At 51.7% G+C, this 15,772-nt stretch overlaps 1 protein-coding gene across 7 annotated transcripts in view; it reads right to left on the reverse strand.

The window, feature by feature from the left end:
- Window positions 1–15,772, reverse strand: part of SH3PXD2A (SH3 and PX domains 2A) — a 249,553-nt gene that overhangs the window by 76,927 nt on the left and 156,854 nt on the right. For 6 of the 7 annotated variants that reach the window (XM_086377592.1, XM_086377593.1, XM_086377590.1 and 3 more), the window contains one exon: window positions 9,874–9,902. In XM_086377592.1, coding sequence (XP_086233718.1) covers window positions 9,874–9,902 — 29 coding nt within the window. Of the gene's footprint in view, window positions 1–9,873; window positions 9,947–15,772 lie in introns of those variants that run through there. The other variant, XM_086377598.1, reaches the window with a different exon arrangement.

The following is a 15,772-nucleotide window of genomic DNA, read 5'->3' on the forward strand; positions in this document are numbered from 1 at the left end:
ACACCGTGAAAGTGAAGTCGCTCAGTCGTGTCCGACTCTTTGCGACCCCATGGACTGTAGCCTACCAGGCTCCTCCATGGGATTTTTCAGGCAAGAGTACTGGAGTGGGGTGCCATTTCCTTCTCCTTATTAAAGACCAAATTCATACAAAGAGAAATGAAGGGATACTAGTCACAGCCTGCAAAGGGACCCTTTACCTCAAGAAGAATCTCTTGTGCCCAGTGGGTTCCCTCTATAGATACCACAGTGGGGTTGGGGGCTCTCTTGGGGCAGGCCCTCTCCTAGTCTGTGGAACTCCTGCCAGAGGTCTCCAGAGCCCAGTCCTGCTCTCTCTGGATTCCTCGGGTCTCAGGAAGGAACCGACTTCAGTGGAAAGAGGTTTGAATCAGAAGAACCAGATTTGAATCCTGTCCACTCGGCTAGGTGACCTTGGTGACCTGGACCGACCTCCCCTGGTCTATAAAAGGGGGATAAGACCACCTGCCCAGGCTATCAGGAGGCTGGCTGGCAGCCACGAGATGGTGCACACACAGCCTTCCCACTCTGAAAGGAGTCTCCTGCAGGAGGTAAATGCCAAAGTCAGTAGTCCCTCCTGTTTAAGAGCTGCTCCTACTCAGAAATGGCTTAACCCTTGGTGTCTCTTGCACCTGACACTTCCCATGTATTAACTCCTATCCAAGCCTCAGACGACCTGTTGAAGTGCTATCATTATACTCATTTCATAGATGAGCAAACTGAGGCACAGGGAAGTTAGGACTTGCCCAAGACCACGTGGCTGACAGAGCTGGGACACAAAACTAGGTGTTTCAGCTCCAGAGCCTGTCTTAACTCTACAGAATATTCTGAGACTAGATTCTGTCTCCTATGAGGCCAGGCCCTTGGCTCACAGAATGAAAATTATGCTTCAAGCCAGTCCTTTTTAACTCTGAAATCCCCTTGCTTTCTGAACCTATCAATAATTAAAAGAACAACAATGGCGGCTGCTATCATTGGGAGCATGCTATGCGCCACCCCCTGCTAGTTCAATCCTTACCATTCATAGAGGCAGGCACTATTTTTACCCCCGTTTTCCATATGGAGGCATGAGGTCAGAGGTCAAGCAGATTGCCAGTCACAGAGCCAACACGTGGCAGAACAGGAGCTCAGACCCCGACCGACACCAAAACAGAAATTCTGAAGTCCAGGTGACACGCTTCTCTGTCGTCAGACTACAGTAATATTGATCTCGTGAACTCCATCCAGTGATGCAACCTGTGTGGTACTAAAATGGCAGCTGGGTGAGCTTGCCAAGGTTCCAAGGAAAAGCATAAAGTAAACAGGATTTCGCGAGGAGCATCAACACTGACCTAAAACAACAAACTTGCAACGCACTTGAGCAACCTCATTTGCATTTAGATGAGCAGCAGCTCATCACAGGACTCCTGGGTGGGATGCCGCCTCAGACACAATCCCAGGGCCAGGATGATCCCAGAGGATCCATGGACGCCTGCGCCCCCTGGTGGAACTTCCTAGCCACCGGAACTGGAGCCAGGCAACCTACTAGAAGGGTGGGGGCCCCAGCCCATCTTTTCAGGTCTGAAGAGAACGCCCTGCTCTAGGTGGGTGGGTGGGGGGGTTGGGGGATGGGGGTCTCCTGCAGCAGTGCTCACCTGGGGGAGGCCAATCACCGACTGGCCCAGCCTACTGCTGGGCACGGCACAAAGCCCTCTAACTGCATCACGCCCTCGAACCTTCTGCAGGTGGCCGCTACTCCATTTTCAAGGGCGTGCCCATCACTCGGGCTAGGCTACGATCCCCAGTTATCCAACCACACACTCATGCAGGAATGGCTCAGGAGGTATTATGCAGGGGTGATCAGGTTCAACATTAGCTGGCTTTCACGGATGTTACACTTGATACTCTGAGGGGCCCTGGGTCCCTCAGCTGAAATGCTTTAATGGGCAGAGCTGAGGTGTTACTGCAGAAGAAATTTCACCTGTGGACTGCAACCCCAGTCTGCTCTTGGGTTTCGGACTTGCCTGACTGGCCCGCAATTGCATAAGCCAGTTCTTTGCGTGAAATGTAATATACAGTGGCTCCTATGGGTCTGGCTTCTCCAGTTGAATCCGGCCAATACAACAGAAGAGGTGAGGGCGTGGAGATCTGCCCAAGGTCACGGGGCTGCGAACGGAACCCAGACAATCTGGCATAAGCTACCCCCCACGGCCCATGCCGTCCTCTGCTGCTGTCCTTGCCCCCTCGTTGCCGGTCTCCCCTCCTTGACCATCTCTACTCACTGGTCACAAAAAACCGTTCTGAGAGCTAAGGCAGATCATGTCCCCTTTCCTCAGAACGCCTCAGTGGCTCTTCATCTCTCTCACCGTGAAGGCCGAAACCCTTAGAAGGTCTGATGCTGTCTGAGCTGCTGCCCCACTCCCACATCTCTGCTCTCCCCCCAACACCTTGACCTCCCCTCCACTCCCCCCCAGTCACAGGCCTCCTGGCCATGCCTTGAGCAGGCAGACCAGCATGCTCCTACTCTGGGCCTTTGCACTGGTTGTGCCCTTGGCCTGGATGGCTCTTCCTTGGGTAACCATGCCACTTCCTTGCTTCCCTGTCCAACAGTATATTGTTGTCTGCACAGTTCATCACTAGAGTGGACTGCAAACCCCTCAAGGGCAGAAAGGCACATTCCAGTCACCTCAACACTTTACTGGCATACAGCTGGTGCTCAATAAGAGCAATTGCAATAGCTGGTCTCCAAACAAGCTGTGCTGGGTCCTGCTCCCCAACCTGTGTGCAAGTGCTATGTCTTGACTTGGCAAAGCCCCAGCTCTCTGCCCCTAATCACCAAAACTCCTCCTCTTTCCAGACAACATCCCTGACTTGAGGCCACAGCAACTCTCCTTCCTGACCTGCAGGGTCAGTTACGCGCCCAGGCCTTCTTCTTGAATGGTGCTGCCATTCAACCAGCACCAGAGGTTCCTGCTACCTGTGCGGGCCCTGCAGCTAGGTCTCTGCTTTCAAGGTGGTGGGACACAGATAACACAAGAAAACCCACAAGGTAATGAGAGTGTGGTCAGTGACATGCAGGGAAGAAGCAGGGTGACCTGAGGGGGGCAGCTAGATAGTGGATGATGGGGCAGCTTGACTGAGCAGAAATCTTAAGGGGCCAGCCACGTAGAAGAACAGGGAACAGCATTAAGGCCAGGGGGAACAGCAAATGCAATTACCATGTGAAGAGAATGAGCCTGCTGTGTTTCATGAATGGAAGGTGACGGGCATGACAGTGCTGGGGTGGCAAAGAGGGGGCAGGGGTGAGGGTAGAGCCCAGGGTGGGATGGTAGGCAGGGGCCATAGCACACATAGCTCTCTGGGATCAGGGGTTTTTCTGGGTGGGTAGAAAATCCTTGGAATTTAAGCAGAAAGGCACATTCAGTTCAGTTTAGTTGCTTGGTCGTGCCCGACTCTTTGCAACCCCATGAATTGCAGCACGCCAGGCCTCCCTATCCATCACCAACTCCCAGAGTTTACTCAAACTCATGTCCATCGAGTCAGTGATGCCATCCAGCCATCTCATCCTCTGTCGTCCCCTTCTCCTCCTGCCCCCAATCCCTCCCAGCATCAGAGTCTTTTCCAATGAGTCAACTGTTCCCATGAGATGGCCAAAGTACTGGAGTTTCAGCTTTAGCATCATTCCTTCCAAAGAACACCCAGGACTGATCTCTTTTAGAATGGACTGGTTGGATCTCCTTGCAGTCTAAGGGACTCTCAAAAGTCTTCTCCAACTCCACAGTTCAAAAGCATCAATTCTTCAACGCTCAGCTTTCTTCACAGTCCAACTCTCACATCCATACATGACTACTGGAAAAACCATAACCTTGACTAGATGGACCTTTGTTGGCAAAGTAATGTCTCTGCTTTTGAATATGCTATCTAGGTTGGTCATAACTTTCCTTCCAAGGAGTAAGCATCTTTTAATTTCATGGCTGCAATTACCATCTGCAGTGATTTTGGAGCCCCAAAAAATAAAAGTCTGACACTGTTTCCACTGTTTCCCCATCTATTTCCCATGAAGTGATGGGACTGGATGCCATGATCTTAGTTTTCTGAATGTTGAGTTTTAAGTCAACTTTTTCACTCTCCTCTTTCACTTTCATCAAGAGGCTTTTTAGTTCCTCTTCACTTTCTGCCATAAGGGTGGTGTCATCTGCATATCTGAGGTTATTGATAGTTCTCCCAGCAATCTTGGTTCCAGCTTGTGCTTCTTCCAGCCCAGCGTTTCTCATGATGTACTGTCATAGAAATTAAATAAGCAGGGTGACAATATACAGCCTTGAAGGACTCCTTTTCCTATTTGGAACCAGTCTGTTGTTCCATGGCCAGTTCTAACTGTTGCTTCCTGACCTGCATATAGGTTTCTCAAGAGACAGATCAGGTGGTCTGGTATTCCCATCTCTTCAAGAATTTTCCACAGTTTGTTGTGATCCACACAGTCAAAGGTTTTGGCATAGTCAATGAAGCAGAAATAGATGTTTTTCTGGAACTCTCTTGCTTTTTTGATGATCCAGTGGATGTTGGCAATTTGATCTCTGGTTCCTCTGCCTTTTCTAAAACCAGCTTGAACATCTGGAAGTTCACAGTTCACGTATTGCTGAAGCCTGGCTTGGAGAATTTTGAGCATTACTTTACTAGCGTGTGAGATGACTACAATTGTGTGATAGTTTGAGCATTTTTTGGTATTGCCTTTCTTTGGGATTGGAATGAAAAGTGACCTTTTCCAGTCCTGTGGCCACTGCTGAGTTTTCCAAATTTGCTGGCATATTGAGTGCAGCACTTTCACAGCATCATCTTTCAGGATTTGAAATAGCTCAACTGGAATTCCATCACTTCCACTAGCTTTGTTTGTGGTGATGCTTTCTAAGGCCCACTTGACTTCACATTCCAGGATGTCTGGCTCTAGGTGAGTGATCACACCATCGTGATTATCTTGGTTGTGAAGATCTTTTGTGTACAGTTCTTCTGTGTATTCTTGCCACCTCTTCTTAATATCTTCTGCTTCTGTTAGGTCCATACCATTTCTGTCCTTTATCGAGCCCATCTTTGCATGAAATGTTCCCTTGGTATCTCCAATTTTCTTGAAGAGATGTCTAGTCTTTCCCATTCTGTTGTTTTCCTCTATTTCTTTGCACTGATCGCTGAGGAAGGCTTTCTTATCTCTTCTTGCTATTCTTTGGAACTCTGCATTCAGATGCTTATATCTTTCCTTTTCTCCTTTGCTTTTCACTTCTCTTCTTTTCACAGCTATTTGCAAGGCCTCCCCAGACAGCCATTTTGCTTTTTTGCATTTCTTTTCCACGGGGATGGTCTTGATCCCTGTCTCCTGTACAATGTCACGAACCTCGAACCTCCGTCGATAGTTCATCAGGCACTCTATCTATCAGATCTAGTGCCTTAAATCTCTTTCTCACTTCCACTGTATAATCATAAGGGATTTGATTTAGGTCATACCTGAATGGTCTAGTGGTTTTCCCTACTTTCTTCAATTTAAGTCTGAATTTGGCAATAAGGAATGCATGATCTGAGCCACACTAAAATGGACTGGAATGGGTGAATTTAACTCAGATGACCATTATATCTACTAGTGTGGGCAGGAATCCTTAAGAAGAAATGGAGTAGCCATCATGGTCAACAAGAGTCCAAAATGCAGTACTTGGATGCATTCTCAAAAACGACAGAATGATCTCTGTTCATTTCCAAGGCAAACCATTCAATATCACAGTAATCCAAATCTATGCCCCAACCAATAATGCTGAAGAAGCTGAAGTTGAACAGTTCTATGAAGACCTACAAGACCTTTTAGAACTAACACCCAAAAAAGATGTCCTTTTCATTACAGGGGACTGGAATGCAAAAGTAGGAGGTCAAGACACACCTGGGGTAACAGGCAAATTTGGCCTTGGAATACGGAATGAAGCAGGGCAAAAGCTAATAGAGTTTTGCCAAGAAAGGCACATTATATGTCCCATATTTGGAGGAGTTCACTCTGTGGCGTGGAGAAAAGTGTGGAGGGGCAACGGTGGGAGCAGACAGGCTGAGGAGGAAGCTGAGGTCCTCTGAGGGATGAAGGGGGCTTCTCACAGATGTGATGGTGGAGGTGGGAGAAGGGAATGGGTGTGGAGGGCAGGTGAGAGGAAGGGAGGAGTCAGGGATGACTTCTTGATGCTGGGCTTGAGCAACAGGGTGGGTGGTGGGAGGAGGAAGATGCGAGAAGGAGCAGGTTCCATGGAGGGAAGGAGCAGAGATAAATTTGAGGCTACACTGTCTTCTGGGTATCAAAGTCTCCAGTCCTGCCTCCTCTGTGAGGCTGCCCTCTGTCTGAGCACTTTCTTCCTGTTCACTCCACCCTCCCCAGGTCTGCCTGGTAGTCCTGGCTCTGTGCTCCACAGAAGATCCCTCCAGGAGATCCTCCAAGGGTGAGCCTGGGCTTGGGGGACTACAGTGTGATGAGAGGTGGCCAGGAAACAAGCATTTGTGTTCTTTACGCAAACATCCCTGACTGGAGTCACCCTGGGAAGCTTCGTGAGCTTCATCACAGAGTGAAACCCCAAACGTGAACACAGACCCCAACTTGGCCACAGACTCCAGGCAGCCACCCTTGGAGACGTAGCTTCTCATTTGTGAAATGGGAATCCCATGAGCCACCATGCAACGTGGCTCTGAGTAGGAAATGAAGAAATAGATATATAAAGTAGCCAGTACATAGTGAAAGTGAAAGTGAAATTGCTCAGTTGTGTCTGACTCTTTGCAACTCCATGGACTATAGCCTACCACACTTCTCCGTCCATGGGATTTTCCAGGCAAGAGTACTGGAGCAGGGTGCCATTTCCTCCGCCAGAGGATCTTCCTGGCCCAGGGATCGAACCTGGGTCTCCCGCATTGTAAGCAGACGCTTTACCGTCTGAGCCACCAGGGAAGTCCTCCACTACACACTAGATGCTCACTAAATTATAATAGTAGCTAGCACTTCAGGAGAACTGTCCAGGGTGCAGGCAGTGTTCCAGGAAGACTTATATATATATATATATATATATATATATATATATATAAGTTTATGTAATTTTCATTATAACCATGAGCTGTGTATTAGTCAGGATTCTCCAGATAAATAAAACAGAATATTGACAGAGAGAGAAAGAAGAGAGGGAGGAATTGGCTCTTGTGACTGTGGGGCCTTGATGAGCCCACAATCTGCTGGGGGTATACATATAGGCTGGAGACTCAAGGAAGAGCTGCAGTTCAAGTCCAAAGGTGCTGGCAGAATTCCTTCTTGCTTGGGGGAGGTCTTTCCCTTAAGGCCTTCAACTGATGGGATGAGACCAACCCACATTAGGGAGGGTAATCTGCTTTACTCAAGGTCCACTGATTTAAAAGTTAATCTAATTTAAAAAACATCTTCACAGAAACATCCAGAATAATGCTTGAGAAAATATCTGGGCACCGCAGCCTAGTCAGGTTGACACAGAAAATTAACTCTACAAGGTGGTAAGAATAGTATCCCCTAGTTTACAGAAGGTAAGGCAGGCACAGAGGGTAGGAGGAACGCCCAAGGTCTGAAGAGCCAGACTCTAAACTCCTGCCGTCTGGCTCCAGAGCTGACTCTTTTAACCATGACAGTAAGTGGCCATTATTATAAGCACAGCAGCATAAATTAAATTTCTCCATCCATCCTTTTCCTGGCCTGAGAGTGGAAGGCAGAGAAACCGGGGAAGCTTTCCCTGGGTGGGGCCCTGCCTTGCTTAGGAAGCAGCACAGACTCTGAGGCTCAGAGATTGAGGGCTGGTAGGTTACCTGGGCCAGTCCACAACTCTACGGAGGAGGAAACTGAGGCTGAGAGTAGAGAAGGGACTCACCAGGGGGTCCCAGGGCTTCAAAAAGTGATGATGACAACAATAAATCATGCTTCTCCAGCAGTTACTGTCTCCTAGGGACTTTTCTGCATTAACTTCTTGAATCTTCTACATGTGAGACAGAGAGCATCATTATCCCTGTTTTTTTAAGGAACGAGGAAACTGAGGCAGAGAAGTCATGAAACTGGTGCCAGAATCTCAGCCCAGGCTCAACCAATCACTGCATCTCTGAGGTTCGGGGCCGGTTTCTTGGGGAGGAGGGGATGTACCTGTGTGCTAAGTCACTTTGGTCATGTCCAACTCTTTGAGACCCTATGGACCATTAGCCCTCCAGCCTTCTCTGTCCATGGGATTCTCCAGGCATGAATACTGGAATGGGTTGCCATGCCCTCCTCCAGAGGATCTTCCTAACTTAGGGATCGAACCAGCGTCTCTTAAGTCTCCTGCATTGGGAGGCGGGTTCTTCACCCCTAGCACTACTCCCAGGCTTGCCCCTCCTTCCCAGTTCCGCAACCTGGGGCTCTGGCTACAAGGGACCGGTGAGAAGACGCTGCAGTTCATGAGGCAGCCTCAGCCTCCTGTTCACGGAGGAAATGCCCTGCCGTACAGCGGTGTGCACACCTGAAACACCCCTGCCCAGGTGACAGGCATGTGTGTGCATGTGTCTCATCCCACAGCTGGACACAAGCACACATGCCAACCCACAAATGGATACATGCCAACACACTGGCACACACACCTAAACAAGTAAACATCCTCAAGAGCACACAACTATGAAACCCCACGTGAACACACAGGACTCCCCCCAACACATGCCCCCTATACAGGACACATCTTTCCTCATCCCAATTAACATATAAGCAAACACGGATACACACAAACCACACTCAGAAACACACCATGCAATCACAGCTACCCCGATTCACAGCCCATCTTTCACACACAGGCATGTTCCTCTACTGATCCAGGGGTCAAAGCACCTACACACAAGTACCTGCCCACAAGGTGAGCCGCTAATGTGAGCCATGGATTCTTCCACACTTCCCACACCCCAAGGGCCAGAACCGCCCCCCTCGGCTGTCCACCCCCACAACTCACCACCCCCATAAGTAGGAATAACACAGATCGTTCCAATCCCTTCCCTACCCGGCAACTCCCAGTACACACTCATCCCTAAATACAAGGGACCACCCTCCCCCAATTAACTGCACCGCCCACGTGCAGGTACTTGCCCAGTTCCTCCCCCGACCCCCTCTCCCCCCGCGAGAATCCTGACCCCAGAGGGCAGCGCCCAGCACACAGAGTCCAAGGACTTGCTCTGCCGCTCCCTGTCTCCACCCCCTTCGCAAACTCGGGGTGAGCCCTGGCACCTGCCGGGCCAATGCCGGGGCGGGTCAGTGCCCTACCACCTGGTCTCCGAGGGCCACCGTGCAGAGACCCCACCCCCGCAGCGTGGACCAGGCGCTCACAGTCCGGGGAGGAGGGGCAAGGCTGCTCCTCAGGCGTTAGAAACTCACAGTCACTCGGGCACGATCCCCGCCCCCCCACCCCGCAACGCCCTGCTCCTGGATCTCACCTTCTCACGGGGGAAACGCAGCATCTCTATTAACCCTTCCGTGGCTGCCGCACCGCGGTAAGGACCCAGGGAGAAATCCCAGCAGTGCCCAGCAGTCGCCCGCGCAGCCCCAGGAGGAGGATCCGGCTGCACACGTAGCGCGGATCTAGGGGGCTTAGGCCCCCCACTCTGCATGCACCCACTCCCATCAGCACCGGGGAGAACCCGAGGGACGCGGAAGGAGGAGGGGGTGCGAGTACCAGAGGTCTTAGGGGGCAGGAGCTGGGGATGGGGGCAACAGAAAGGGAGCAGGACCACGGGGCAGGCAGGCGAGGACAAGCCCCCAGAAAGTCCCCCGCAGGGTCAGAGCGGCGCGTGCACGAAGCGGGAGGGAAGGTTGGAGGGAAGAACGACCGGAGGCTCCCTTACCTGATTTCCTCTTGGAACTGCCGTAGTCTCTGAAAAAGAAGCAACAACACACAGACATGGTTAGGGTCGTGCGGGGGCGCGAGGCTGCTGCGCTGCGGCTGCAGGGCACTCGCGGGCCGCTGCTCATGTGATTCCCGCTGCCGGCGAGCCGCGCGCTCCGCAGCCGCGCGCACTGCGCGCCGCGCCAGCCCGCGGGGCCCCCGCCTGCTCTGCCTCCCCTCCGGCCGCGATCGGCCCGCCCCGCCCCGCCCGGCCGTCCGCACCCCGCCCCGCCCCGCCGCGGCTCGGTGGGCCACTCGCGCCCTTTACCAGGCACCTTCCCCCAAGCTCGGATTGGGGAGGACGAGGCAGGTTTCCAAGCACTTCATTAACAGGGAAACTGAGGCCCCAGGGAGTGGTCGCTAGAGCCCAGGCCCTGCAGCGCACCGGAAGCCTGCTCCCCACTCCTGCCAAACTTTCCCTCCCAGTGCTTTGACCACTCAGCCTTTAAAGTCACGATCGAAATGTTACCTCCTTCACCTGTCTTGCCTGACATCCTCCCCTTGCAGGCCCTGCAGTAATTATAGATTTGTGTGACCCTTTGAAGGAAGTCCGCCCCCACCCATGGGTCCCTGAGGTCACAATGTGCCTTGTTCCCTCCAACTGCACCCCTTGGCCAGGCAGTGGTGATGGACGAATAGGGACTGTAGGCTTAATGCTGACCTTCAGAAAGGCTCAGGCTGGGAACCGGAGGATTCAATAGGGGGTAGGCAGAGCATACTGCAGGAGAAGGCAATGGCACTCACTCCAGTACTCCTGCCTGGAAAATCCCATGGATGGAGGAGCCTGGAAGGCTGCGGTCCATGGGGTCGCTGAGGGTCGGACATGACTGAGCGACTTCACTTTCACTTTTCACTTTCATGCATTGGAGAAGGAAATGGCAACCCACTCCAGTGTTCTTGCCTGGAGAATCCCAGGGACGGGGGAGCCTGGTGTCGGACGCACAGAGTTGGACACGACTGAAGTGACCTAGCAGCAGCAGCAGCAGCAGCAGCAGAGCATACTGCCAGGTATGGTGGCTAAACTTCCAGTGAGCACTGGGTTCAAATCCTGTTGCTAGAAATAACTGCTGGAGGACCAGAAGTATGTAACAGATTGTAACCTGCCAGGCTCCTCTGTTCATGGAATTTACCAGGCAAGAATACTGGAGCAGGTTGCCATTTCCTACTCCAGCTGATCTTCCTGACCCAGGGATCGAACCTGAGTCTCCTGCATAGGCAGGCAGATTCTTACCATGTGTCACCTGGGAAGTCTGTTAACAGCTTTACCTGCCCTGGTCTGCTCCAGCCTGGAGCCTGCTCTGCCCGTGAGCAAGGAGTTAACCCAGACTCAGCCACAGGCTCCCTCCCAGTCCTGCCCCCACTGCCTTTCTGCCCCTGCTCCTGCCTTTGGCCCCTCCCTACACCCTTGCAAAAAAGTAAAATGGCTCTCTGAGGAGGCCTTACAAATTGCTGTGAAAAGAAGAGAAAAACAAAGGAGAAAAGGAAAGATATACTCATTTGAATGCAGAGTTCCAAAGAATAGCAAGGAGAGATAAGAAAGCCTTCCTCAGTGTTCAGTGCAAAGAAATAGAGGAAAACAATAGAATGGGAAAGACTAGAGATCTCTTCAAGAAAATTAGAGATACCAAGGGAACTTTTCTTGCAAAGATGGGCACAATAAAGGACAGAAATGGTATGGACCTAATAGAAGCAGAAGATATTAAGAAGAGGTGGCAAGAATACACAGAAGAACTGTACACAAAAGATCTTCACAACCCAGATGATCATGATGGTGCGATCACTCACCTAGAGCCAGACATACTGGAATTCGAAGTCAAGTGGGCCTTAGGAATCATCACCACAAACAAAGCTAGTGGAAGTGATGGAATTCCAGTTGAGCTATTTCAAATCCTGAAAGATGATGCTGTGAAAGTGCTGCACTCAATATGCCAGCAAATTTGGAAAACTCAGCAGTGGCCACAGGACTGGAAAAGGTCAGTTTTCATTCCAATACCAAAGAAAGGCAATACCAAAGAATGTTCAAACTACCGCACAACTGCACTTATCTCACACGCTAGTAAAGTAATGCTCAAAATTCTCCAAGCCAGGCTTCAGCAATACGTGAACCGTGAACTTCCAGATGTTCAAGCTGGTTTTAGAAAAGGCAGAGGAACCAGAGATCAAATTGCCAACATCCACTGGATCATCAAAAAAGCAAGAGAGTTCCAGAAATACATCTATTTCTGCTGTATTGACTATGCCAAAGCCTTTGACTGTGTGGATCACAACAAACTGTGGAAAATTCTTGAAGAGATGGGAATACCAGATCACCTGACCTGCCTCTTGAGAAATCTGTATGCAGGTCAGGAAGCAACAGTTAGAACTGGACATGGAACAACAGACTGGTTTCAAATAGGAAAAGGAGTATGTCAGGCTGTATACTGTCACCCTGCTTATTTAACTTATATGCAGAGTACATCATGAGAAATGCTGGGCTGGAAGAAGCACAAGCTGGAATCAAGATTGCCAGGAGAAATATCAATAACCTCAGATATGCAGATGACACCACCCTTATGGCAGAAAGCGAAGAACTAAAGAGCCTCTTGATGAAAGTGAAAGAGGAGAGTGAAAAAGTTGGCTTAAAGCTCAACATTCAGAGAACTAAGATCATGGCATCCAGTCCCATCATTTCATGGGAAATAGATGGGGAAACAGCGGAAACAGTGGCAGATTTTATTTTTGGGGGGCTCGAAAATCACTGCAGATGGTGATTGCAGCCATGAAATTAAAAGATGCTTACTCCTTGGAAGGAAAGTTATGACCAACCTAGACAGCATATTCAAAAGCAGAGATATTACTTTGCCAACAAAGGTCCATCTAGTCAAGGCTATGGTTTTTCCAGTAGTCATGTATGGATGTGAGAGTTGGACTATAAAGAAAGCTGAGCGCCAAAGAACTGATGTTTTTGAACTGTGGTGTTGGAGAAGACTTTTGAGAGTCCCTTGGACTGCAAGGAGATCCAACCAGTCCATCCTAAGGGTAGATCAGTCCTAAGTGTTCACTGGAAGGACCAATGTTGAAGCTGAAACTCCAATACTTTGGCCACCTGATGTGAGGAACTGACTCATTGGAAAAGACCCTGATGCTGGGAAAGATTGAAGGCAGGAGGAGAAGGGAACGACAGAGGATGAGATGGTTGGATGGCATCACCAACTCAATGGACATGAGATTGGGTAAACTCTGGGAGTTGGTGATGGACAGGGAGGCCTGGCATGCTGCAGTCCTTGGGGTTGCAAAGAGTCGGACATGACTGAGCGACTGAACTGAATTGAACTGCACCCTTGCATCCACTGGTCCTCAGGGGAGCCTCTAAGACAGGTCTATTAAATGCTCAGGTAGGGCTGGATGGTGATCTATGTGGAGACCAGGGGAAATGCTCGTTTCCCTGGGGATCAAAGAAAATGCCAATTGCCCAGCTTCAGTCGAAGCGAACTGGTAGCTAGGTCTGCTGGCTGGAAAGAGGGAGTCTACTGGAAGAAAGGACAGCAGGTTCACTGGGAAGGGAATCACCTTCATAGACTCCCCAAGACTCCAATCCTGGGAGTCTAGGGGGTGACCTGGGCTTTGAGGCCATTTGTTAAGCTTCAAGGAGCTTTGCCTCCACAGCCTAGGATAAGCCCCTGTTTCCTAGGTTCGTAGGTTTCCCACAGAGGCCTGTGAGTAGGAATGCTGGGGCTGAGGCCCAGGAACCTCCATTTCTGATACCATCCCCTTCCCCCTCCCCACCAGCCCTCTTGTTTGAGAACCTCCTCAGTATCCCAAGCCTCTTTCAATCCTCACGTCCACACTAAGGAGGTTCTATCATCCACACCTTACAGATGAGGTTCAGCTACTGCCCAGGGTCATCCGAGCTGGGGAAGGGCTGTGGTTTATGAGCTCCCCTGCCCCCATGAAACTGCATCACGGATGGGGGATAACGGGGAACCTGCTGAATCTGTTGCCTTCAAAAGGCAGGTGGGAGAGTTCCCATTTGCCCCTGTCCCCGGCCCATCAGTCCAGGAAGAGCAGAGCCAGGGTCAGCTCTCTGGGGCAGAATGGAATGGGGAAGACTCTGTGTAGAAGTGCCTGGCTGTGACCACTGAAGCTCTGCCCTGGGGAGAATTCCCAGTGAGGAGGAGGAGAGTGTTATATGGTGGCTATCTCCAGCCCAGCAGACTTGCATCTCCCAAAGAGAAACTTTGTTTCTCAGGCCTTATTGCCGGGTAGGGCCTGAGGAAGGGCAGAGAGTGGAAGGCCAGGATCAGCTCCCCTCCCCTGCCCCACCACCTTCCAGCTGGTCCTGCAGGAGAAGCCTCTGGCCCGGGGACCACAGTGGCCCACTGCCCATCCCCTGGCGGCCAGCAGACCAGATGGGGGGCGTGGCTTCCTTGCAGTGATGGCCATTGCATTGTCCCTACTCTGTTTGTGCAGCTGCGCTGCCCATGATTCTCTTTGAGCTTGTCAACAGCCCCCAGGGGGAGACAGGCAGGTCATCACCGTGTGATGGGAGCATGTCGAGGCTCAGGAGTGGGAGACGGACATAGTTCACGGCTGCTGAGGCCGCTCTGTGCCAGGCCCCATCAGCGATTCTCAACCTGAGCATTCAACAGGGTCACCTGGGGAGCCGGAGTTACAAGTTCAGACGTGGCCCCCACCCCTGAGCTGACGAACCTAGTGTCTGCATCCTGGACGAGCCCCCAAGGCTGCCCCAGTGTTGGTTGAGAACCCCAGGTCCAGCACAGCCTCCGCTCAATCACTGAAATCCATGTAGGCAGCAGTGGTGCCAGGGGGCACTCCAGTCCCTGTACCACAACCTCCACTGGGACTCTAGCCACCCCCAAGAAAATCTTGCTTAGTAAGAACAATGAGCTTGCGGTGCCAAAGAAGCTTCCAGACAGCCCCTGCCCGCTCCCCTCAACCCACCCCAGCCAGCCTGTCCTTCAAATAGAGGATGAGCCCTTCCCTTCAAGGACTCCTGGGTCCTGTGGTCTCCTTTTTTGGGCAGGTGAGGACAGCAAAGCTTAGAGAAGCTGAACATGTTCAAGGTCACACAGTGAGTAGGTGAGGCTGGGAATGGAGGCTGGGAACCTGGCCTTCTCTGGGACAAGACCAGATGCTGCCACCAGTGGGTGCAGGGGAGGAGGGCAATGCCAGCCCTGGGGGCCTGAGAAGCACATGGGTTAATGGGGTGGAGGCTGAGGCCCTGGCATGGGGGGCCCAGGCTGGGACTGGATGGTGGGACTGGCAGGCCTAGGACTCCTTCCACAGGGTCTGGCCTCCAGCCCGAGCAGGGGCGGCCCTAATAGGAAACCTCTTGGAGGTTTCCGGTTGGGCACCTTTTAGCAAAGCCATTTCATATTTTTAGCCGTTGAATGTGCTGAGAAGCAGCTTAGATATCCAGTGGCTGGGACTCCCCCATCCCTCACATACCAGGGCATGGGGCGGGGTGGGGAGAGGCAGGGATCTCCCACCTCCTGCTGCCCTGCAATCAGTCCTGGCCTGGGCAGGACAGCAGACCCTCCGTCAGAGTCCAGTTTCTCACCAACTCCAGACCCCCTCCCCACCTCCCCTCTTGCTCAGTCCTTGCCCAGAGCTGGTGCTGACAGCCCCCACGCCCCTGGCAATTCCACTCCTGGTAGGTCACAGTCTAGCCTGCTTCCGACTTGCTGCTGAATCACCATCTCCCTCGGAGTCACAGGAAGGGAGAAAGGGAGGGGAGGCGAGGCTGGCGTCTCCCTCTAGCGCCGCCAGAAGCTAATGTAATTGAAAAGGCCTCCCAGGCTGTCCTGACACGGCTCCGTCAGGCCACTCGGCCTTCTCTGCAACTGGTCCGGGGGTGA

Source organism: Bos grunniens, chromosome 26, assembly GCF_055505025.1.
Source record: "Bos grunniens cultivar Pamir isolate PY7600 chromosome 26, Bosgru_T2T1.0, whole genome shotgun sequence".
In the NCBI taxonomy this organism is placed as follows: Eukaryota; Metazoa; Chordata; class Mammalia; order Artiodactyla; family Bovidae; genus Bos; species Bos grunniens.